At 56.1% G+C, this 22,298-nt stretch overlaps 2 protein-coding genes across 6 annotated transcripts in view; one reads left to right on the forward strand and one right to left on the reverse strand.

The window, feature by feature from the left end:
* The window catches only part of CDH23 (cadherin related 23), a 359,086-nt gene extending 344,498 nt beyond the window's left edge, over positions 1-14,588 (forward strand). The window contains exons 50-68 of one of the 3 annotated variants that reach the window (XM_036337001.1): positions 157-294; positions 1,233-1,352; positions 2,648-2,825; positions 2,961-3,172; positions 5,401-5,592; positions 5,757-5,870; positions 6,534-6,663; positions 6,756-7,007; positions 7,082-7,243; positions 8,838-9,094; positions 9,435-9,532; positions 9,922-10,042; positions 10,124-10,203; positions 10,344-10,384; positions 10,522-10,582; positions 11,056-11,185; positions 11,430-11,552; positions 11,938-12,042; positions 12,853-14,588. In XM_036337001.1, coding sequence (XP_036192894.1) covers positions 157-294; positions 1,233-1,352; positions 2,648-2,825; positions 2,961-3,172; positions 5,401-5,592; positions 5,757-5,870; positions 6,534-6,663; positions 6,756-7,007; positions 7,082-7,243; positions 8,838-9,094; positions 9,435-9,532; positions 9,922-10,042; positions 10,124-10,203; positions 10,344-10,384; positions 10,522-10,582; positions 11,056-11,185; positions 11,430-11,552; positions 11,938-12,042; positions 12,853-13,173 — 2,835 coding nt within the window. In that variant the 3' untranslated portion in view covers positions 13,174-14,588. Of the gene's footprint in view, positions 1-156; positions 295-1,232; positions 1,353-2,647; positions 2,826-2,960; positions 3,173-3,459; positions 4,180-5,400; positions 5,593-5,756; positions 5,871-6,533; positions 6,664-6,755; positions 7,008-7,081; positions 7,244-8,837; positions 9,095-9,434; positions 9,533-9,921; positions 10,043-10,123; positions 10,204-10,343; positions 10,385-10,521; positions 10,583-11,055; positions 11,186-11,429; positions 11,553-11,937; positions 12,043-12,852 lie in introns of those variants that run through there. The other 2 variants (XM_036337002.1, XM_036337003.1) reach the window with 2 other exon arrangements.
* The window catches only part of LOC118670117 (prosaposin), a 35,401-nt gene continuing 27,155 nt past the window's right edge, over positions 14,053-22,298 (reverse strand). For all 3 annotated transcript variants that reach the window (XM_036337006.1, XM_036337005.1, XM_036337004.1), the window contains 7 exons: positions 20,036-20,161; positions 17,698-17,793; positions 17,175-17,361; positions 16,932-17,089; positions 16,529-16,609; positions 16,134-16,241; positions 14,053-15,147 (listed from right to left, as the gene is read on the reverse strand). In XM_036337006.1, coding sequence (XP_036192899.1) covers positions 15,112-15,147; positions 16,134-16,241; positions 16,529-16,609; positions 16,932-17,089; positions 17,175-17,361; positions 17,698-17,793; positions 20,036-20,161 — 792 coding nt within the window. In that variant the 3' untranslated portion in view covers positions 14,053-15,111. The remainder of the gene's footprint in view (positions 15,148-16,133; positions 16,242-16,528; positions 16,610-16,931; positions 17,090-17,174; positions 17,362-17,697; positions 17,794-20,035; positions 20,162-22,298) is intronic.

Below are 22,298 nucleotides of genomic sequence, written 5' to 3' on the forward strand. Positions count from 1 at the left end.
TTTGGTCATCTTTCGCTACCACCCGACCAGTCACAGTAGTGACCGCCCATCAGCAGCTTGAAGCCCTGGGTTGTCTATATCAGTGAGTTCCTAGCACAGAGCATGGACTGGAGGACTAACATTGGCTGCTCTCTCCCCCTGCCCATCGGGCTCCAGGAAGCCGTCTATGAGGATGTGCCCGTGGGCACAGTCATCCTGATGGTCACTGCTTCTGATGCCGACTCAGGCAACTTTGCCGTCATTGAGTACAGCCTTGTGGATGGAGAGGGCAAGTTTGCCATCAACCCCACCACGGTAAGCGGGCAATGAGAGTGGGGAGTGCAATGGGCCCAGGGTCACAGGCTGAGAAGCCACCAAAAGCATTGCGGCTTCCCCCTGTGTCTGGGTCCTGCCGCCTGGAGATCTGTAATCTCCGAGGTTTTTAGCTCCGTCAGCCCTGTTCTCAGAGTCCCAGACATCCTGTAGACTGAGGCCTTTCTGTCCCAGCAGGCGTGGAGGAAGCGGCCAAGATCTTTGGGAACTAGCCCTTTGTGGGACAAAAACTCCTGCTCTGTGTCCCCAGCCGACCAGCAAACTTGATTCGAGTCCGTGTGACCACTTTTTGAAACTGTCCAGAGAGGCATAGGCAGCCCTGCCGACAGTGAGCACGGTGTTTGAGCGCCGCCTACTGGTGTATATGTGGCCCTGTTCCCAGTACCTCCCCCACGCTCCCACGAGTCTGACTGTGGGAGAGCAGAAACTCAAGAGAAAGGAGGGGTGATGGTTTCAGATGTCTGCAAATGGGCTGCTATTTGAGCACAGAAAGAGCCCTGTGGCCGAGGGGAGTTTGGTCAGCAGGGCCCTCCGCAGTGGCTGGGCTGGACCTGGACTTCCCCTCCCACCGCCCCCACTCCTGCCCACACACCCTCATTCTGCCCTCTCAGCAGGGTTCTCTTCCTCCTGCGTGGTGCGAGCAGTCAGGCACGCTCCTGGCCTGGCACTGTGAACAGTGAATTTCTGTGGCACGCGGCCATATACCTGGCCAGGAAGTGCGCTCCAGCCTGCGCTGTTGTCCCTCTCCAGGTGGACTGGGGAAGTGAGGGCTAGAATGAGACCTCCATTGGGGCAGGGGCTGTTGTCTCTTCTGCCCAGCGCCGTATCTCCAGAGCCCACAGCAGGTCTGGCACACAGTCGATGCTCAGTAAATATCCGCTGAATGGATGAAGGCCCTGATTCCATCCTCCTCCTCCTAGGGCGACATCTATGTGCTGTCCTCCCTGGACCGGGAGAAGAAGGACCACTATATCCTGACTGCATTGGCCAGAGACAACCCTGGGGATGTAGCCAGCAACCGTCGAGAAAATTCGGTGCAGGTGAGACTAGGCCAGGGACTCCCGGGACTGGGGCTGTGGCAGCAGCAAGAAGAGCCGTTTGAGCTTGACGACCGAAGAGCCACCTGTTCCCCTCGGAGACATGGTGGCAGGAAGGAGAAGGCAAGAGCTTAGCGGGTGGGTCACAGTGGCTGTGGCTGAGGGAGACGGGGAGTCGGGCAGAAATCTCTTGTGCCAAACCTCTGCTGAGGCACAGGGACATGCCTGGGTGTAACCGGATAAAGCCGGGGCTCGCCTGGCCCAGGGTGCCCGTGTGTCCCATTGAGGGACACACAGTCTGGCCACCAGGCATAATTATAAGGCAGTTTCCTTTGTTTGTGTTTTCTAAAGAACATTAACAAGGCACCGGATTCACAACCCCAGGTCCAGCGGCCACACAGGTGCTCGGAGGCCAGTGGCTCACCTTCTAAGCTCTACCCCATTCCCACCCCAAATCCTACTCTGTGAGGCTCTGCTTTCTCTTTCTTTCTCCCCCTTCTTTCTGCCTCGTCCAGTCATGTCCTTCTGCATTCAGCTCTCCCCACAATAACCTAACTAACCATCCAGAAATCTCCCCTGGGTGAGGAGCTGGTGGGCAAGTTCTCTTAGCAGATGGGGGAGGGGCTGGGAGCACTCACGACATCGGAGTCCTGCCCCTGGTCACATAGCCACGTGCTGTGTAGGGAGGAGCACAGGACTTGGAGTCAGAAAACGCAGGTTGCCTCCCTCCAAGGGCAGTGGTGAGTCGGGGGGAAGAGGGGAAGGGAGGGTCTCCTGGCCTGGTGTGTCCGTGGGACCCACCCTGGACGGTGGGGTCAGCAGAGAGAGCCAAGTCCCAGGCCAGATACAATCCCGGCCAAGAGGGAGCCTTCAGGGGTGGAGGACTCGCATCCAGCACTACGGTCCAGAGATTAGCGTGTGAGGTGTGGGCAGAGGGAAGGAGCAAAGGGCAGAGGAGGTGGGGGCAGGAGGGCTTCCTGCCTCAGGGCCCAGACACAGAGTACCTGCTCCTCACAGTACCAGCTGCTGAGCGTTTCCTCAGGCCGGGCACTGCCCACCATCACCGCCTGGAACACACTGTCACCGGGAGCCTCACAACCCCTGAGAGGGAAGATATATTGTCCCCAAAATACAACTAAGGAAATTGAGGCTCAGGGTTCAAATAAATTGTTTGAGGTCACACTGCAAGAGTAGGCACGGTCCACCTCTGCTTACTCCTCCGTGACTGGGTCACCTGAAGTAGCTCCCACTATGCCCCCGACCTTTGACCTCAACCTCCCCCTCACCCCCCACCCCAGGTGGTGATTCAGGTGCTAGACGTCAATGACTGCCGACCACAGTTCTCCAAGCCCCAGTTCAGCACAAGCGTGTATGAGAATGAACCAGCGGGCACCTCGGTCATCACCATGATGGCCACCGACCAGGATGAGGGCTCCAACGGGGAGGTGACCTACTCACTTGAGGGCCCTGGTGAGGGTACGTAGCCGGCTCCTTACCTGTGATGCCATGGCGGGGGGCGGGGGGGGGGGGGGCCCGGGGGGGAGTGGCAGGCTGCCATGGAAGGAGGTCTCAGCCAGAGACATGCCTGCTCTCTCTGCCACCCCCTGCCAGAGGCCTTCCACGTGGACATGGACTCAGGCCTGGTGACCACAAAGCGGCCACTGCATTCCTACGAGAGGTTCAACCTGACAGTGGTGGCCACCGACGGCGGCGAGCCCCCGCTCTGGGGCACGACCATGCTCCTGGTGGAGGTCATCGACGTCAATGACAACCGCCCTGTCTTTGTGCGCCCCCCCAACGGCACCGTCATCCACATCAAAGAGGTGCGTGTCCCCCAGGCCTCCTGCCGACAGCAGGTCCCTCCCCATATCCAGCCCGGGAGCGAAAGGGCGGGCCCCATTGTGAAGGTGGGGAAACTGAGGCCAGAGGGGGGAACAGACTTCTTCAGTGCTGCCCAGGGCAGTGCTGAACAATGGTTAGCAATATGGGCTGTGTCCGCAAAAGGTCCTGGGTTCAAGTCTAACTCTACCGCTTACCAGCCAAACTACCTTGAGCAAGTGACTTCTCTGAGTTTGTTTTCCCTCTGCAACATGGGACTAATCATCTCCAGCTATTAGATGTCTGCCAAGAACAGTCCCCAGAAACCCACTTCCCCGACGCTGGTCTCGAGATAAACATCCAGGCACCTTCCAAATGTCTGTTGTTCCTGCTGACACCAAGTGGAGACAGCCTGGGAGTTGAGGATGAGCATCAAAACAAGCAGCCAGGGGAAGTGGCTAAGCTGGAAACTCCCCGATTCTTCTTTCATTCCTCGCTCTAATTGCCTTGTAAAGATAGGGAAGTCTTTCTCTGTCTCTACCCTTCCCCGCCTTCCTCTCAGCACCCAGCCCACAATGCCCTTGGTGGTACAATCAGGGTAGCTCCCACTTGCTGTTCGCTCCCCAAACGTCCGCAAGTCTCTGCACCTCATATTGTCAGCACCGAGTTCTTGCTGTCACTGTGTCTCCTCTTGGAGATACCATGGAAGAAAGTTCTGCAGGGCAGAGCTCTAGGACACACTGTGCTCTTAGGTTGTGACTTGCTGCAACTTGAGTCTGTTGTGACGATTGAGTGGCCGGTCCTCTTTGCTTTGTCCACTAAGGGAGCTCAGAGCGTTCAGCCCACCTTGAGTGGCCCTGCAGGTTCTTAGCATACACACCTTGCTTCCCATCCCTCAGTTCTCATTTTCCTGTCAACCATTTCTTTTGTCTACCCTGATTTTTTTAAAATGTTTTCACTCTTATTATAATTTACTAGAGGCCCGGTGCACGAAATTCATGCACGGGGGGCGGGGGGGCGTCCTCAGCCTGGCCTGCACTCTCTCCAATCTGGGACCCCTTGGGGCATGTCTACTGCCGGTTTAGGCTGAACCAGCAGTTGGACATCCCTCTCACAATCTGGGACCACTGGCTCCTAACTGCACACCTGCCTGCCAGCCTGATTCCCCTAACTGCTCTCCCCTGCCGGCCTAATCCCCCCTAACTGCCTCTGCCTCAGCCCTGCCACCATGGCTTTGTCTGGAAGGTCATCTGAAAGATGTCTGGTCTAATTAGCATATTACCCTTTTATTAGTATATATTCTTTCTGGTAAACTGCCTTAAATCCTCTTTGTGGAATGAGGCAGGGTATACATTTATAATAATCTAGTTCTTTTCCATACCAAAGGCCCCATTTACTAACTTTTTCCCTTCAAGGGCTCTGTATTTTGAAAGATTCATGTCTCCCAAACAACCAACATCTGTTAAGAAATTATCTGTTTGTCATCCACTTTCTATTAATTAACTGCAACTGCCGTGCAGAGTGTCCGATCGTCTTGGTCAATGAGGTACACAGTGAAACCATGCTGAGCCGGTGATTTTTCAACTAAAAGCAAAGAAACTTGTTCTTTGCTTGTGTGCCATGTGGCTTTATGGTCAGTGTTTGACGTCAGTTATGCTTTTTGATATCTTAGACTTAATTCAAGGGATATGGGAGACTGGGGCTCAGAGAGGTTTAGTGGCATGTTTGGGTCACATGGTATTATAACAGACTAGAACCCAGGTGTCCAGTCTGCATCCACCGTGTCACCCTACCTACCTGCCCCCCGTTTTCAGGTACCCCATTAAGTGGATGGTGTTTGGGGATACCTAGAGCTCCTGTGATTGGGGTAGCAGAGAGCAACAGACCCGGGAACAGATAATGGCTGTGGCCTCTTCTAAACCTTTGCACGCAATGGAGTCGGAGGGATGAGGGTAGCTGCTGGACAGGCGGTCACCCTAAGAGAGTTTGGAGCATGGAGGGTCCCAGGCTGAACCATCAAAGGGCAGTGGCTTGGCTAGGGGTGGGGTGAGGGGATGTGCTAGCAGATGCTCAGACTCCAGTAGAGTCCAGCCAACAGGCAGCCATTTCCTAAGGATGCAGAATGGTGGCAAGGACATGCTGCTGCAGGATGAGGAAGAATGAGAGCTCCAGGGGGGCTGGGAGCTGGGATTCTCCCAGATGCCCAGCAGCCTCCCTCCCCTGCCCTCCGCAGGAGGTCCCGCTGCACTCCAACGTGTACGAGGTCTACGCCACAGACCAGGACGAGGGCCTCAATGGGGCCGTGCGCTACAGCTTCCTGAAGACCACGGGCAACCGGGACTGGGAGTACTTCACCATTGACCCCATCAGCGGCCTCATCCAGACCGCGCAGCGCCTGGACCGTGAGAAGCAGGCGGTGTACAGCGTAAGGGCGGGGCCAGCTCAAGGGGCGGGGCCAGGGAGGGCTTTCCTCTGGGTGCAGGGCCACCACCTTCTCACCTAGAATGTCTTCAAGAGGGTGGTCTGGCCCCAGGATTGCCCTTCTGGGGCCCTGTGGCTCCTCTTCTGACTGTGTCCTTCCACCTCTAGCTCATCCTGGTGGCCAGCGACCTGGGCCAGCCAGTGCCTTATGAGACCATGCAGCCCATGCAGGTGGCCCTGGATGACATCGATGACAATGAGCCCCTCTTCCTGAGGCCTCCAGTGAGCTCTCACCCATCCCCCACACCTGTCACGCCCACACAGGGACTCCCTGCCTGCAGGCACACGTGCATGTCCTCCCTTCTGCACCCTTCACCATATGCATGTGTGGTTGCACCCAGAAACCGGCATGCACTGAATAGAACAAATACTTATTGAGCCACTACTATTTCAAAGCACTACCCCGCTGCCAAAACGGAGCAAAATGCCGGACTCCTGGAGCTGACCCCTCCTTAGTGCCACACTGTACACGGGGAGCCGGAAAGTCAGCTCTGCTTCCCTGAGCTGGGCTGGGCCCCTCCTTGGACTCAGGTTCTGACTTGGCGCTTTTCCCTGTGTGCACCAGGGATGATGTTCCCTGGAGACTCATGTGCATATGAGACAGTGACCCCTGGTCTAAACATCCACAGAGGTATTGGGAGACCAGAGAGCGTCCCAAGCACAGCCCTGCCCTCATAGAGGATGCCACTGGGTGACATCAGGGCAGAGCTGGGGTCTCCCAGGCCCAGCCTTTGGTCCCTTGAGGTTATAGCCCTCTGCTCACCCCATAAGGTGTGGACAAGAAGCTCCCTCAGCACCCACGAGGGTCCTGCCTCGGGCCTCTGGCAGGAGCTGGGAGCCCGGGCCTGGCCTTGCTCCTGTGAGGACACTCCCCTCTCCCTGCAGAAAGGCAGCCCCCAGTACCAGCTGCTGACAGTGCCCGAGCACTCACCGCGTGGCACCCTCGTGGGCAATGTGACTGGCGCCGTGGACGCAGACGAGGGCTCCAACGCCATCGTGTACTACTTCATCGCAGGTGGGCCTGACGGGACTAGCGCCCTGCCTGCCCCGGGGCTGGAGACGGCCGGTGTGCCCTGCCCCTCACCCTGTGCCCTGTCCCACCTTCAGCTGGGAACGAAGAGAAGAATTTCCATCTTCAGCCTGACGGGCGTCTGCTGGTGCTAAAGGACCTGGATCGGGAGCGCGAAGCTGTCTTCTCCTTCATCGTCAAGGCCTCGAGCAATCGCAGCTGGACGCCTCCCCGGGGACCTGCACCGGACCTGGACCTGGTCACGGACCTCACCCTGCAGGAGGTGCGCGTCGTGCTAGAGGACATCAACGACCAGCCCCCGCGCTTCACCAAGGCTGAGTACACTGCAGGTGCAGCACTGGAGCCGGGCGCCGGGGGTGGGGTGGCCCTGCCCTGCCACTTACACCACCGCCCATTCCTGCAGGAGTGGCCACTGACGCCAAGATGGGCTCGGAGTTGATCCAGGTGCTGGCCCTGGACGCAGACATTGGCAACAACAGCCTGGTCTTCTACAGCATTCTGGCCATTCACTACTTCCGGGCCTTTGCCAATGACTCCGAGGACGTGGGCCAGGTCTTCACCATGGGTAGGGGCCTGGTCACATGTGGGTAGGGGCCTGGTCACATGTGGGTAGGGGCCTGGTCACACGTGGGGAGGGGCCTGGTCACACGTGGGGAGGGGCCTCTGTCACTGCATGGAATGTCGTCTGGAAGAGATGGGGTGGTCTGTTTGGGCACCACACAATATGGGTGGTCAGCCAGCCATGTCAGTCTTTTCATTCATTCACCCATCCACCTATTCAGCCAGTCAGCTATCATTCTTTAATCCTTTTATTCAACCACCTATCCATATCTACATCTACCCACCCACTTCCTCTTTATCCTTCTCTTCCCATTTCCTCCTCCACCCATTATTCATGTATCCATCCATCCACCCATCTCTGCAGTCCCCTTTCCATATATCCCCCTGACGTTCCAGTTGGACACCTCGCCTTCCCATGGTAGGCACTGTGCTAGGCACTGGAGAGCCAGCATTCAGAGTGTACTTGTACCTACAAGTGTGCACGTCTGCTTGTGTACTTCCGTGTGTGGGAGGCTGAGCTCACAGGGTGTCCCATTACCTTACTTTCAGCCCCAACCCCTTCCCTGCTCTTCTCTGTCTGTAGGAGTCAATCCAGACTTCTTGGCCTGGCATTCAAGGCTCACCAGGTCTTCTTCCTAATCCCCCTTCCTGGTTCTCATCCCCCTACTATCCTTAAAGGCCCTGTGCCCAGTCAAGCTGCACTGCTCACCATTCCTTCAGCCTGCTGCACGCCATCCTCCCCTGGGCCTTTGGTCCCTTTTCTTCACTTCCTGGATTACCATCCTGACCTTCACCTCTGCCTTCGATATGCTCCCCCCAACCATCCTTTAAAATCTAGGTCATCCCTGGCTGGGGGGCTCCGTTGGTTGGAGCATCATCCTGTGCACCAAAAGGTTACAAGTTTGATCCCTGCATATACGGGAGGCACTCAATTGACGTTTCTCTCTCTCTGAATTCAGTTTTAAAAAACAATAGCACATCCTCAGGTGAGGATTAAAAAAAACAAATCTACTTCATATGCCACCTTCTCCACTCACACAACCAGACACCATCCCTTTGTCCTCTGACCTCCCATTGCTCTTATTTTAATAAGCAAAAACACAGAGAGGCTAAGTAGTAAAGGGTCACACAGCTAGAAAGTGGCAAATTTTAAACCCATGTCCACTGTCTTCTAAGAGAAGACTGGGCTGTGCCTCCTGTGGTCATCTCTCTACTGTCAAATTCTGAAGTGCATGTGGGGATACAGACAGACACTAAGGGGGCTCAGAAGGACCCCAGCAGGGGACACCAGATGCCCAAACTCATCATTCTTGGGCCAGCACACCCCAGTTGTTTTGGTTAGTATGCAGAATGTTTAAATGAAAACTGAGCTCAGTAGTTAGGAATCAGGAGTTCACTGGGAAGCTATAGAAGAGGCGCCGGTGTGGCAGCCACACTGAGGTGGCTGCTGTGCTCTGCAGCTCTGGGTCCCATGTCCTGCAGGCCGGTGCTGCCTCCCCAGAAGTGTGTCTCCTGCCCCTGCACCTCACCCCTGCCCCGGGGATTCTGGGGCGCTGGGTGGCCCCTGAACTGCTCCCACCCGTGGGCTCTTCCTGCAGGGAGTGTGGATGGCATCCTGCGCACCTTCGACCTCTTCATGGCCTACAGCCCCGGCTACTTTGTGGTGGACATTGTGGCCCAGGACCTGGCAGGCCACAACGACACGGCCATCATCGGCATCTACATCCTGAGGGATGACCAGCGCGTCAAGATCGTCATTAACGAGATCCCCGACCGTGTGCGTGGCTTTGAGGAGGAGTTCATCCGCCTGCTCTCCAACATCACCGGTGCCATTGTCAACACTGATGACGTGCAGGTGCCCACGGGACCCGCCCAGGGGCTGGGGGCGGTGGAGGGAGAGGACTAGGCCCCAGGGAGGGACAGGGCATTGTGGAGAGGCCAGAGACGTGAAAGGGGATGTATGTGCCCTCAATCGTTTCCTACCTGCATGGCCCTGAGAAAGGCCTCCCAGGTCTCCGGGCCTGTTTCCTAACCTGTGAAGTGGGGTAATGGTAGTGCCTCGCAGTGAGGTGATGGGTATCACGCTTGTGATGGGTTCGCTGGGAAGGCAGGCCAGGAGGGGCACCTAGAAGAGGCCTGCCCATCCCAGCCCTCCCTTGCACCTACCACACCCTGTAACGCCCCTTCTTGCCTAGTTCCACGTGGATAAGAAGGGTCGGGTGAACTTCGCACAGACAGAGCTGCTCATCCACGTGGTGAACCGAGATACCAACCGCATCCTGGACGTGGACCGGTGAGTGGGGACCTGTGCTCGGAGTGTCGTCTGCCTCCCTGCCCTGGACTTGGGGAGGGACCCAACAGAGGCATCACCAACACCATCATGCCTGCTGCGTGGCGCTCTCCCCAGGATGTGGGCAGAGAGAACCGTTTGTGGGTATTAGCAGGGCTCTGCCCTCCTGAGCCTTACTCTCCCCATCTGTGCAATGGGAGTATTGTATTGATTGTGAGGGATGTGAACTCTAGAGGATACAAAGCGATCGTAGCTGGGTGGGCTTTAATCTTGCAAGGCTTGCGGGGGTGAACCTTAGACGTCCAAGTCAAGACCTGGGCAGCCTGGCCTGAGTGAGCAGGCGCTTGGGGGGTGGCTGAGGATGGGAGCTGAGGCCCCTGCCCCTTGCCCAGGGTGATCCAGATGATCGACGAGAACAAGGAACAGCTGCGGAATCTTTTCCGGAACTACAATGTCATGGACGTGCAGCCTGCCATCTCTGTCCAGCTGCCCGAAGACATGTCTGCCCTGCAGGTACCCCTGGGGGCACCGGCCCCACAGCCCCCTTCTCACCCCGGTTGCGCCCGCCCGCTCACGCCTGTCCCGTCTCCTCAGATGGCGATCATCGTCCTGGCCATCCTCCTCTTCCTGGCTGCCATGCTCTTCATCCTCATGAACTGGTACTACCGGACCGTGTGAGTGACCCCTGGCCCTGCCCTGAGACTGGCTGCCCAGCCCGCCCTCCTCCAGGGATCGATATGGAGGCAGGCAGTGTCCCGAGATGCCAGCCCAGCCCCAGCCTCCCTTACCAGCGCCTCTCTCTGCTTCTCTCCAGACACAAGAGGAAACTCAAAGCCATCGTGGCTGGCTCCGCAGGTGAGTGAGGGCTGCGATGGCGGGAGGTTAGAGGTCAGGAGGGGCTCCTGGGGAACTCACATGGCTCTGGACGGGGCCAGGCTCCCCAGCCCCAGCAGAGCACTCCCTCCCCTCCATGCCCCAACCGCTCCCTGCAGGGAACCGTGGCTTCATCGACATCATGGACATGCCCAACACCAACAAGTATTCCTTTGACGGGTGAGTGGGGTTCCCAAGCCCTGCCTGGTGCATGCTGGGAAGGCCTGCCCAGGACCCAGCTGGGGCGGAAGCTTCTCTGCCGCCTCCCAGCGAGGGAACTCAGACTAGCTAAAACCTGGGGTGTGGGCGCCCCCTGGTGGGTCAGCCACCCCTCTCTCTCCACCCTCAGAAACCGTGTCACTGAGCTGGGCTCCCCAACCCTGATGGGCCCCAAGTTCGAGGGGGGAGTTGGTCAGTGGGTGCAGTGAGGCTTCCAAACCGAAGCTCATCCAATCGACATGTCCTGTCCTGGTTCTAGTGGGATCCTAGGGGGAGGACGCACCCACAGGTGCTGTGGGCAAGGGACCTGCACCCCCTCCCTGCTCTGAGACACTACAGTTGTCCAGGGAAACAGGAAGGGGTGAGGGTGAGGCGGGCAGGGCCTCTGTCCTCTCAAGCCTTCCATCCTCACCCCACCCTGCCCCCACCTGCAGGGCCAACCCAGTATGGCTGGATCCTTTCTGCCGGAACCTGGAACTGGCCGCCCAGGCCGAGCACGAGGACGACCTGCCAGAGAACCTGAGCGAGATCGCAGACCTGTGGAGCAGCCCCACCCGCACCCACGTGAGCCTGGGCCAGGGCCAGGGGCAGGGGCAGGGGCAGGGTAGAGGAAGGGCGGGTCTTCGTCAGCCCTGGCCAGGAGAAGGGTTTTCTAGGACAGCGGTTGCCAACCGGTGGGCCGTGGACCACTGACAGTCCATGAGGACTGAAAGGTTGGCGACTGCTGTTCTAGGTGGTCCTCTGCCCTGTATGTGGGTGTCTGCCTGCTCGCTGTCTACCTCTGTCCAGCTAACATCCTCTCTCCCAGGGAACTTTTGGACGTGAGCCAGCAGCAGTGAAACCTGACGAAGACCGCTACTTGCGGGCAGCCCTCCAGGAGTACGACAACATTGCCAAGCTGGGCCAGATCATCCGGGAGGGGCCCATCAAGGTGAGCGCTCCCCACAGACTCCTGCACTCCTGCCCCGGAGCCTTAGCTAAGCTTGGACCTGCTCCAGGGGATGCAGGGAGCGGGGAACAGCCTTCTCCACTGCCAGGCTCAGCTAGACCCGGCCTCCACTGGGGCAAGAACACCAGGGCAACAAGCGGGTCCTGGGCACTGGGGCCGATCAGGAGCTGCGTCAGCCCGTGGTGCCCTTGGGACCAGGATGCCATCCTGAGCCCTGAGGCTCTGCTCCTGATCTTCTACACTAGGGTTAGAGGCCTGTGTCTCCTAGACGCCCCGTCACCTCCATCACCCCTGTATGAGTTACCAGAGCGAGGGGTGGGGAGGCTGGGGGGACCGTGGTGGGGGGTTAACCTTCTCCCTCCCCCAGGGCTCGCTGCTGAAGGTGGTCCTGGAGGATTACCTGCGGCTCAAAAAGCTCTTTGCACAGCGGATGGTGCAAAAAGCCTCCTCCTGCCACTCCTCCATCTCCGAGGTAGCGGGGAGGGCAGGGAGCTGTGTGCCGTGCCCCAGCCCTGGGGGTGCTCTCTCTCTTCCTCTCTCTGGCTCTCCTGCTGCTCTCATCCTTCTCCATCTCTGGGGCTCAGCAGCCAGGACCAGAGAGCAGTGGGTGGGGTACAGGAAGTGACAGCGGGCTCTGCTTTCTGGGTTCTGCAGTGGGCTTTCCAGGGATGGGGTAGGCACAAGGAAGTGTTTCCCAGATTTGAGGAACCCCAAAAAGATACTTGGGTGATTTAAAGAAACTGGCTGTAGGTTCAAATAGGGTCTCAAGTCTGCCTGCCTGCAGTGGCGTGTCAACACTTGGAAAGTCAGGTGAAGACCCAGATCACCAGCTGGGCCAACATTCCAAGTGAAATGGGCCAAAGCCAAGTTCCACACGGAACAAAAGCTCCATCTGGGTGCCCAGTACACCTTGGTCCCCTCCAGCTTCACCTGTGGGCACTTCGACCTGGCCACTACTGTTGACCTTGCTTGAGGCCAACTTGGTAACAAACCCAGATACTGCAGTTGCAACACAGGAATTTTGCAAATAAAAGTGAATACACAAAATTCAACTCACAGGAAGCCCATGCTCCCAAAAGCACAGCACTGTAAGTTCCATGGTTCCCCCCGTACCAGCTGGAGACAGGCTGTTAGCGGCCACACAGGCCGCTGCAGCGCCAGCCCAGGGTCCCTGTGCGCAATGGGGAGGAAACAGGCACATAGCAGTAGGACGCTGGGGCCACCCGCCTGCTCACCCCCTGGGCACAGCCCTGAGCATGTGGGGGCTCCTGGACTCTTGCAGTTGATCCAGACGGAGCTGGAGGAGCCAGGGGAGCGCAGCCCGGGCCAGGGCAGCCTGCGCTTCTGCAAGCCGCCTCCGGAGCTCAAGGGGCCCGACGGGATCCACATGGTGCATGGCAGCACGGGCACACTCCTGGCCACTGACCTCAACAGCCTGCCTGAGGACGACCAGAAGGGTCTGGGCCGCTCACTGGAGACGCTGACGGCGGCCGAGGCCAGTGCCTTCGAGCGCAACGCCCGCACGGAGTCCGCCAAATCCACGCCCCTGCACAAGCTTCGAGATGTGATCATGGAGAGCCCCCTGGAGATCACGGAGCTATGACTAGATGGGGGAGCCTCACTGGTGTGAGCAGCGCCAGGACCGTGGGGTGCGGACCCCTCCAGGCCGACCCTGGCTCATGACCGTGGCTTGGTCAAGCGGTAGCAGCCTGCTCTCTGCAGCTCAGATCCCACTGCGGCCAGGCACTCATTCAGCATCTGATCTCTACCTTCATAAAATCTGTTATTTTTTTAAGAAAACCAAACAAGAATGTTAAGTGTCTAAGGACAAGGTAAGGAGCATCCCTGGGGGACAGGAGTAAGGACCAACTCAGCCCCGGCTGAACTGAAAGAGGCCAAGCAGACCCCCTTCCCCTCTCCACCCCTCCCAGCCCAGCCTGGCCTTGACTCAGACTTGCGTTCAAGTCTCACGCGTTTCTGCCATGTCCGACCGGACACGAGGGGGGGCACTGCGTGACCCCTGCCTCCCACCTGGGCGAGGTTATCATCCATGAACCACGTGCTCTCCGTGTCACTGGCTTCCCAAATGTACCGGCTCAAAAGGAGAAATGACTGATGTTCCCTTGGTTTTGAATGTAGAGTGTTCGTGTGTATTCCTTTTTAAACTAAGTTATTCCCTCAATATGTTCCCCTTGGTTTGTTTCACTGGTACTCACTGAACGTTTCTGGAATGGTCTGAATTTTAAAAAGAAAAGCAACTCACAGGAACTGGCACTCGCTCTGGTGAACAACGGCGTGGCTGGCCGGGGAGGTGAGGGAGAGGGGTGACGGGCACGGCGGCCTGGGCGCCCCAGCCGGGGCATCTCAGGGCAGACAGGTGGGACTGACCCACTGTGCTTCCTTTCTCTGACCAAGAGGTGCCACGGCCTTGGAGAGCTCATCAGAAACCCAACTTCTGGCTGAGGTATCACAGAATATCAGATCTGATTGACAGACTTTATTGTTAAATCACAGAAACTTTAGTGCAAAACAAAAAAATCATTAAATCCGTTTAATGGCAACTGCAGGTCTTACTGTCCCCTGACAACCGGAAGTGCAGCAGAAGAGTCAGCCACGGGGGAGAAGGCAGGGCAGCAGCCAAGGTCCTGAACAGCACGCCCAACGGGCCCGCTGCCTGGAAGCCAGAGGCTTAGGTGCTTGTCATCCACTTATTTCAAGGTCAAAAGCAATATCCACAAAACGGGTCAAAGGGGCTGTGCTGCCCAGAGGCACAGAGCAGGCATGAGGTGGTCACCACGGTCCACGTGTCCACTCACAAAAGCCAGGGGCACAGGACCCCCACACTGAGCTACGCAGGCTGCATTCAAGCAGATTTTCCCCTCCCACCCAAACCCACAGGACCAAACAAGACATCACCGGGAAAGACACGGGAAAGCTGGAGCAAAGGCTGACCCAGGGTCAGCAAACCCAAACCTCACCCAGGTGTCCTGAGCAGCCGCTTCCAAAACCTCAATTTCAGTGCAAACCACACTGAGTACAAAGCCTCATTACTGTGAGCCTCTAATCTTATATATAAAGCCTTTGTTTCACTTTTTTGTCTAGCAACCCAGAAGCCCGGGGAGGTGTCCTTAGTGTAGGCAGAGGCTACAGAAGCCAGCCCACCAGCGCCCAAGCCCCGGTCAGGGCTCAGCAAAGCCCCGGCCGAGAGGACGGATGGCCTCTGTGAAGAAGCTTCTGGCTGCTGCCAGCAGCGAGCCCCCTTCCTCCTCCAGGTAACCACATGCAAGGGCAGGCTCAGCGGCCTCCAGGGTGCAGGGCGTCATTATCCATGTGGCAGAATGAAAAGGACACTGAAGCACTATGTCAGCGGCGGGCTAGGCACCTCCCGCGTTGACTGCAATGTTACAATAAGGGAGAGAAGAAACAGCGTGAGGGAAAGGGGGGGCCTATTTTTATAACAAAGTCGAAAGATCTGTGTTCATTCCCCCAGACATACAATTAGGAACAGATGCTGTGGTTTCTCCAAGCTGGAACATTCTTTCTAGTTCCACACGTGACGTTTGCAATGCTCGATGGCCTGACAGGAGAGAGGACACTGGGTTAATCAGATGACAACTCCACTCCTGGCCCACTCATGCATCAGACATCCCCCCAAAACGGAGCCTGTTTGTCTTGTCCTAGGTCAGGTGGATGGCACCAGACACGGAGGGCCCAGGACAGCAGCTCACTTAAAACCCGGGAGCACGTGCTTGCACATGAGCACCCGGGCAGGTAGGGCCCAGGACCCCTGCGTCCAGCCACACGCCGAGGCCCCAGCATCAGCTGACGGGCTGCACTGGAGGCCCCCAAGGCAGAACTCCTGAGAGTCAGAGATTCACACCAGCTCAGGCCTTGAGAAATGGGCCCAGGGCAGCAGCGGAAACCTGTTCCGCCATGATGGGCCTCACCACCCCTCCTTGCAGTGGCCCCAATGATGCAACCTCCCCCAACTGGAGGAACTCGCACGAGGAAGAAAAACTTGCACAAAAGAACATTAAGTAACAGAGGCTGGTCCAAACGTCCCCACCCAGGAACAGCGAGCGTAGGTCACCCAACTGGTGGCTACCCAGCCAGGATTGGTGCCACAGCTCCCTGCAGCTGTCAGGCAGGTGCCAACTCTCAGGGCCTTTCTAAACAGCTCTGCTCGGCCTTGGGTGAAGATTCAGGCCAGGCTCCAACCAGGGCAAAAGTGACCCCCGAGGGGCATGAGGACTTATGCAAGGGTTGGGACAATGAACCCAATAGGCCTTGTGCAACCCCTGGGGGGTGGGGGGGGACCTCGTGCAAATCTGACCCTCTCATGGGGAACTGGAGGCGAAAGCAAGAGAACGAAACAAAATCAGTTAAAGAACAGCTTCCCCTTCACTCTTGAGACAAGAACACAGCCAGCCCTGCCTTGACTGGGAAGCCGGGAGTAAGCCTGATCGCCTCCCGTGGCCTCAGGGTCCTCACTAACACAGGGCAGAGAATGGCCCGAGGTTCTCCGGCAAGGCAGGCCTGTGGAGCAGGGGCTGAGCTACTCACGTTGCACAAGGCCGCTGTCTCCGTGCTCTGGCACCAGTAGCTCGGGCCCCACACACACTTCTCCGTTCCCAAGAGAGGCTTAGGGGCTTTGGGGCAGGCTCCAACTTTCTATATGTTGAAAAGGGAGCACAGAAGGGGAAGAATTAGATCTAACGAATCCTTTACGGACCTGAAACCATCTGCTTCTAGAAGCAGCGAGAACCAGAGCTCCGATGTGCACTTTCAAAAAAACATCAGGGTTCCCAAGTGGTGGGCCTAGAGCCTGGTTCTCTACTTGGCTTTCTCACGCCCCATCCCAGAGCCTCTGGCCCATGGCCCACACCCTCCGAGGAGCCCTTCCAGGGTCCACACAACACCCCAGGTTGCGTGCCCACGAACCCGCGCTCAGAGCTCACCGAGCACACGTAGGACGGCTCCATCACCTCCACCAGGATTTCTATCAGCATGGGCTCGTACTCGGTCACAAACTGATCACACTGAGAAGCAAGCAGGGACACGGGTCCAGGTCAAGGTGTGCCCAGAAGAGTGGGAGCTGGACATGCTCTTCCCCAAGATTTCCAGCCCAGTGGCCCCAGGGCCTCCTCCCCAGAGCCCCACCCACACTCGGCCTCATTTGTTTGTGGTATTTTCCCCCAGTGGCTCCATTTGAGCCAATAGATTGCCTCTGAGGAAAGGTCACTGGGCTCCATGCATCCAGGCAGAAATGGCTTCAAAACTTCAGTCAAGGGCACAATCAGGGAACAGCCCAGCCTCTGCATGCCCAGGCAGGTCGGACTCGGCGGAGCAGCCAGGGCATACCTGGTTCTTGTATGGGTCGGGCAGGAAGCTGCAGCCTTTCTCAAGAGCAGCCAGGATCTCCTCCTTCGTGCTGTTTTTCTCCAGGTTGTTGTCCAAATAGCCAACCAGCTTTTTGCATACCTCACAGAAGGCACCGTCATTCTGCTGAGTCACGTGTGCTATGCGAGAGAGCACAGGCTCAGTGCCAGCAGGGCCCCCCCAAACTCCCAAGGGGCCGGCCAGCCTCACTCCCACTGGGCTCACCGGTCAGTGCAGGCAGCCTCTGCTTGGTGCAGAGCTGGAGCATGCTGCACACCAGCTCAGGGCTCGCCTCCTGCAGGAGGATCGACAGGATGGAGCGGCCGTAAGTGTCCACCACCTCTTGGCACTCTTCCGACAAGGATTTGGGCAATTTTGAGCACACTTTATCGAAAGCGTGAATTATTTCTTCCTGAAACACAAGAGGATCACGTGGGAAGATGGGAGGCTGGGTAGGGGTGGGAGAGATTCTGAAAATACTAACATGACTAGGAAACCAGTCAACAGCAAGATGCTGTTTCCTCCTGCAAAAGACAAGAGCTACAAGCAGGGCAAAGTGGCCTCCTCCAGCCGCAGCCCAGAGGGATCCACGGTGGGAGGTGGTGACAGATTCCCAGGCTGGTGCCCAGACCAGCAAGGACCAAGCCCACCTATTCTGCTGGGCTCTCCCACTGGGCCATTCCAGCTCCAGGAACCCAGGAGAGCGCCTCCCGCTGCCAGGAGGGCAGCATTCCAGAAACCCACGTACCTCAGTCTTGTTGCTGTCGATCATCTTGACCACCTCCTTCACCACATATTCACACATCTCGCAGAAAACATCATCCTTCGCCTGCACCAGGCCCTTCTGTGGAGGGTCAGAGAACATGTGAATGCTGGGACCCTCACCTCAGCCCTTGGTCCTGGAGCATGTTCCTCTGAAGGAGAAGGGACTCAGAGGCAAGGACAGGTTAACATCGCAAAGGCCCCCTTCCTACTAAATCCAAGGAAGTGCTTCCTCCCAAGGTCTCAGTTCCAGTCCCTCTTGTTTCTATGAGGCAGGAGTCCCATCCCTTTCGCCAAATCCTTCACCACCACCTCCTCCCGCCACTCCCCCACCCCAACCAGGAATTTACACTTCAGTTAAAATGTTCAGGAATCCATACTTCAGTGAAAGCACTGAACTATCACCCACCCCAAAGAGCTGTCCATGTGATGCTGTGTTTGGTTACAATTATTTCATCAGTCAGCGTTCGTCCTGGGGAGTGGGTGGGGGCCAAGAACAAAGCAAGGACTATTTAAAAGCCATTGCAGGTCTGCTCTTGAGTTTCAAGTCTCATTAACGCCTGAAACTGCTTTTCAAGAGCCTGCCTTGAATGAAGAAGCAACACTGCTGACCAGGACTTTCTGTGACAACGGGAACATTCCCCGTCCCTGCTGTCAAATACAGCCGTCACCAGCCACTCTCTACTGAGCACCGGGATTTTCTTTTTAAATCCTTACCCCAACAATAAAGATTTTTTGAAAATCCTTATGCAGGAACATGCTTAGAGGGAGGGGGGGGAGGGAACGGGGAAACACTGATCCACTGCCTCCCACACATGCCCCAACTGGGGATCGAACTTGCAACCAGGGTATGTGCCCTGACCAGGAATCAGACCTGCAACCCTTTGGTGCACGGACAACACTTAACCAACGGAGCTTCACCAGGCAAAGCCTGAATTTTTTTTAATTTTAATTTTGTTTAAGTCATGTGACTAGATTACAGGCCATTAATTCTGTCATCCAGGTGGGCAAAGGCCTATGAGCATCTCGACGGGGGACGAGGGGCAGGCAGCAGTGTTTCCCTGACTCTACCTGACACCTTAACCCAGCGGTTCTCAACCTGTGGGTCTCGACCCCTTTGACGGTAGAACGACCCGTTCACAGGGGTCACCTAAGACCATCCTGCATATCAGATATTGACATGACGATTCATAACAGTAGCAGCATTACAGTTATGAAGTAGCAACGAAAATAATGTTATGGTTGGGTCACGACATGAGGACCTGTATCTAAAGGGCCGGAAGGTTGAGAACCACTGCCCTAACCCTTCCTGTGGGCCACACGCTGCACCTGCCGAGGGAGGACCGGAGAGGGAGGCAACACAGCCAAAGGAGAGTGACGCGGGAAGGTCTGGAACAAGAAGTGCGTGCGTGTGCCACGCGGTAAGGTACATGGCTGGGCCCCCAAGCGGCAGACCTTCCCCACAGGCCACGTCCGTCTGTACAAAAAATGTTTTCCCTGAGTGGCAGCCCTGACCAACTTTAACATCATTTTTCGTGAGAATTTTCAGCTGAAAATATTCAAGAACACCCGAACTGTAATATATTTACTTTTATAATATTCATGCAAACTGATTTTTTTTAATTAAATTCAAAATACCGTGGTGTGTGGGGATGGTTTCCGTTTGGACGCGTGGCAGTTAACTGGTTAAGAACTAGGCTGCAGGCCCCATGAACACAAGGACAGTTTTGTTCATCACTGTAGGTGGGCTGTTCTAGGCCTCCGTCCCTCAAACACTCCCTGACCCATAAGAAGTGCTGAATATAAACTGATTATGCCAGGGGTGGGCAAACTTTTTGACTCGAGGGCCACAATGGGTTCTTAAATTGGACCGGAGGGCCGGAACAAAAGCATGGATGGAGTGTTTGTGTGAACTAATATAAATTCAAAGTAAACATCATTGCATAAAAGGGTACGGTCTTTTTTTTTTTTTAGTTTGATTCATTTCAAACGGGCCGGATCGGGCCGAGGCCCGTAGTTTGCCCACGGCTGGATTATGGAAAAAAGGAGGCTCGTCACCAAGTGAAACAGAACAGATGCCCGTGTGTGCAGAGAGCACCCAGAGAGGCTTTGGGGGCTGGGAATAGCAAGTCTGTACTAGGGCTACCATGGGGGGAGGCCACAGAGAGCATATCCGAAGAGGTCAGGTTGGAGCCAGGCACTGAAAAATGATCTGAATGACGTGCTAAAATGTAGACTCGATCCCATGAGCACTAGGGTTGATAACCAAGGCAATAAATGTACTCAACACGGCGTTGGCCGGTACAAAATGATGACACAGGTACCTTAATGGGCTCCACCAGTTCCAGAGCAGGGATGACGTCCTCGGAGACCACTTTGGCAGGGACCAGCGGCTGCATGGGCACCTCCTGCTCACAGAACCCGACCATTGCACAAATGTCCTTGGGTTGCTGGAGAGAGCACAGAAAAGGCAGTCAGACACAGGCCTGCACCCACTGCCCGAGTCCCACGCTCTATGCTCAAAGGTCAGGGTGCCAAAGGAGCACCCTGGTCCCAGTGTCAAGGACTGATACTGTAAAAATTCCATATTAAATCCAAAGGAGCTCGTGCAAATGCAGATGGACCCGTTTCCCATAGAGGAGGGGCCACACAAAGCTCTCGGGGAGGTCAGACAGACCGCCGTCCCTGCTGCACCAGGGAAGCAAGACTCCCACCCTGAGGTTAACGGGTGGCCAGTCATCCCCAAGGACACTGGTCTGCTCTAGAGCCTGCTGTTCCGTTGAGCTCAGTGGGAAGTAAGCTCCATGTTCTTTCTGGAGGAGGAACTATAATGCTCATAAACTAACAGAAAGCCAAATGTGTTAGAAATAAAGCCACACCGGGGCATTCAATGCAGGACCATTTGCAATGACGCATTAAGGGGAAATGTTAGCTTTTCAAAAAACCACATCCTATGTTCACAATTACACAAACACAGTTCAACGAAAACCCAGTCCCCCAAATGAATGAATCCTTCAAGTCACCAGATTGATCCCTTTTCCCAACCAGACACCAAGCCACAGAGAATTAGACAGTTTGGACATCTTGACCATTTCACCGTACGATGGCCAAGAGCAAGGAAAGTATACGTAGTCTGTATACTTTGTAAACCACATGCCACCAGTGACTAGCTCTGGGCCTGGTGGCATTTGCCTCCCACCACCAAACCAGCAGACCAGGTTTGCTGAAAGTGAGACCTGGGAAGCGAAGAGAGCTAGATCATGGCTAGGGTTCATCTTGTTTAAATACCAAGAAGGCTCCAGAATAAATTAAGGGTGGGGGAGTTTGAAAGTATATTTGAAGTATCCTGTCTGTGGCACACTTTAAGAATGGGGGAAAGCCCGGCCAGCGTGGCTCATTGGTGAATGTCGACCTTTGAACCAGGAGGTCACGGTTCAATTCCCAGTCAGGGCACATGCCCAGGTTGCGGGCTCCATCCCGTGTGGGGCGTGCAGGAGGCAGCCAATCAATGATTCATATTTTCTCTCCCTCTCTCCCTTCCTCTCTGAAATCAGTAATATATTTTAATAAATAGGAGGAAAAAACAGAATGTGGCCAAAGATAGAGCAAACTTTTTAGAAAAAAAAGACAAAAAGCCCAGCTGGTGTGGCTCAGGGGTTGAGCGTCGACCTATGAACCAGGAGGTCACAGTTCGATTCCTGGTCAGGGCACATGTCTGGGTTGCAGGCTCCATCTCCAGTGCGAGACGTGCAGGAGGCAGCTGATCAATGATTCTCATCATTGATGTGTCTGTCTCTCTCTCCACCTCCCTTCTCTGAAATCAATAAAAATATGTATTTTTTAAAAGAGAAAAAAAAACAAAGATTCAGGCGGGCTGCTTTGTCTCAGATCAGCTTTGTTCCATGAGGCAGCCTATGTGAAAATTCAGATATTTCAGCCAAATCTCCCACTAGACTTCAAAAAACCTTTGAAAAATTTCAGTTCCAGTGCTCAAAAGGAGGCAATGCTCAGTACAGCCCCCAAAGGGCACCTGGCTCCGTTAAGTCTGGTCTGCGGCTCAGCGCCCCCCACTTTATGCCACGCGGCATAGCTCACAGGCCGTCTGCTGTGGCTCCTGGATCTGCAGGACCTAATCACCCAGACGGGCAGAAGCCGCAACCAAGAGACTGTCTCCATGCTCTGGGCCCAGCAGACGGGGAGCAGCCTGCTCACTATCTGCAGCTGATGTGTTCATGCAAGGGCAGCATTTCCGGGGCATGGAAAACAGGAATAGGACATGCTGTGCTCTCAAGCCATGACAGAAACAGGCCCCACCGAAGCCCGGCCTCCAGTGCAGGAAGCTGCAGCATCTTGGGGACCACCCATGGTTCCCCATCATCACACTGGTGGCCTGGCATCCGGCCCATTGGGCACTGACTTGGCACAGGGTGCGTGGCTCTGCTGGCTTCATTTCCTGGCCCTCTGAAGGTGAGATGGAACCCCCGCCACCTCAAGTGCTGAGCTCCAGGGAAGAGATGCAGAAGCTCCCTGCCAGCCTACACACCCAGAGAGGGACCCTGCCTTCCAGTCTTCCTTGGCTCTGCCAGA

This window comes from Myotis myotis, unplaced genomic scaffold (genome assembly GCF_014108235.1).
Source record: "Myotis myotis isolate mMyoMyo1 unplaced genomic scaffold, mMyoMyo1.p scaffold_m19_p_15, whole genome shotgun sequence".
Lineage (NCBI taxonomy): Eukaryota > Metazoa > Chordata > Mammalia > Chiroptera > Vespertilionidae > Myotis > Myotis myotis.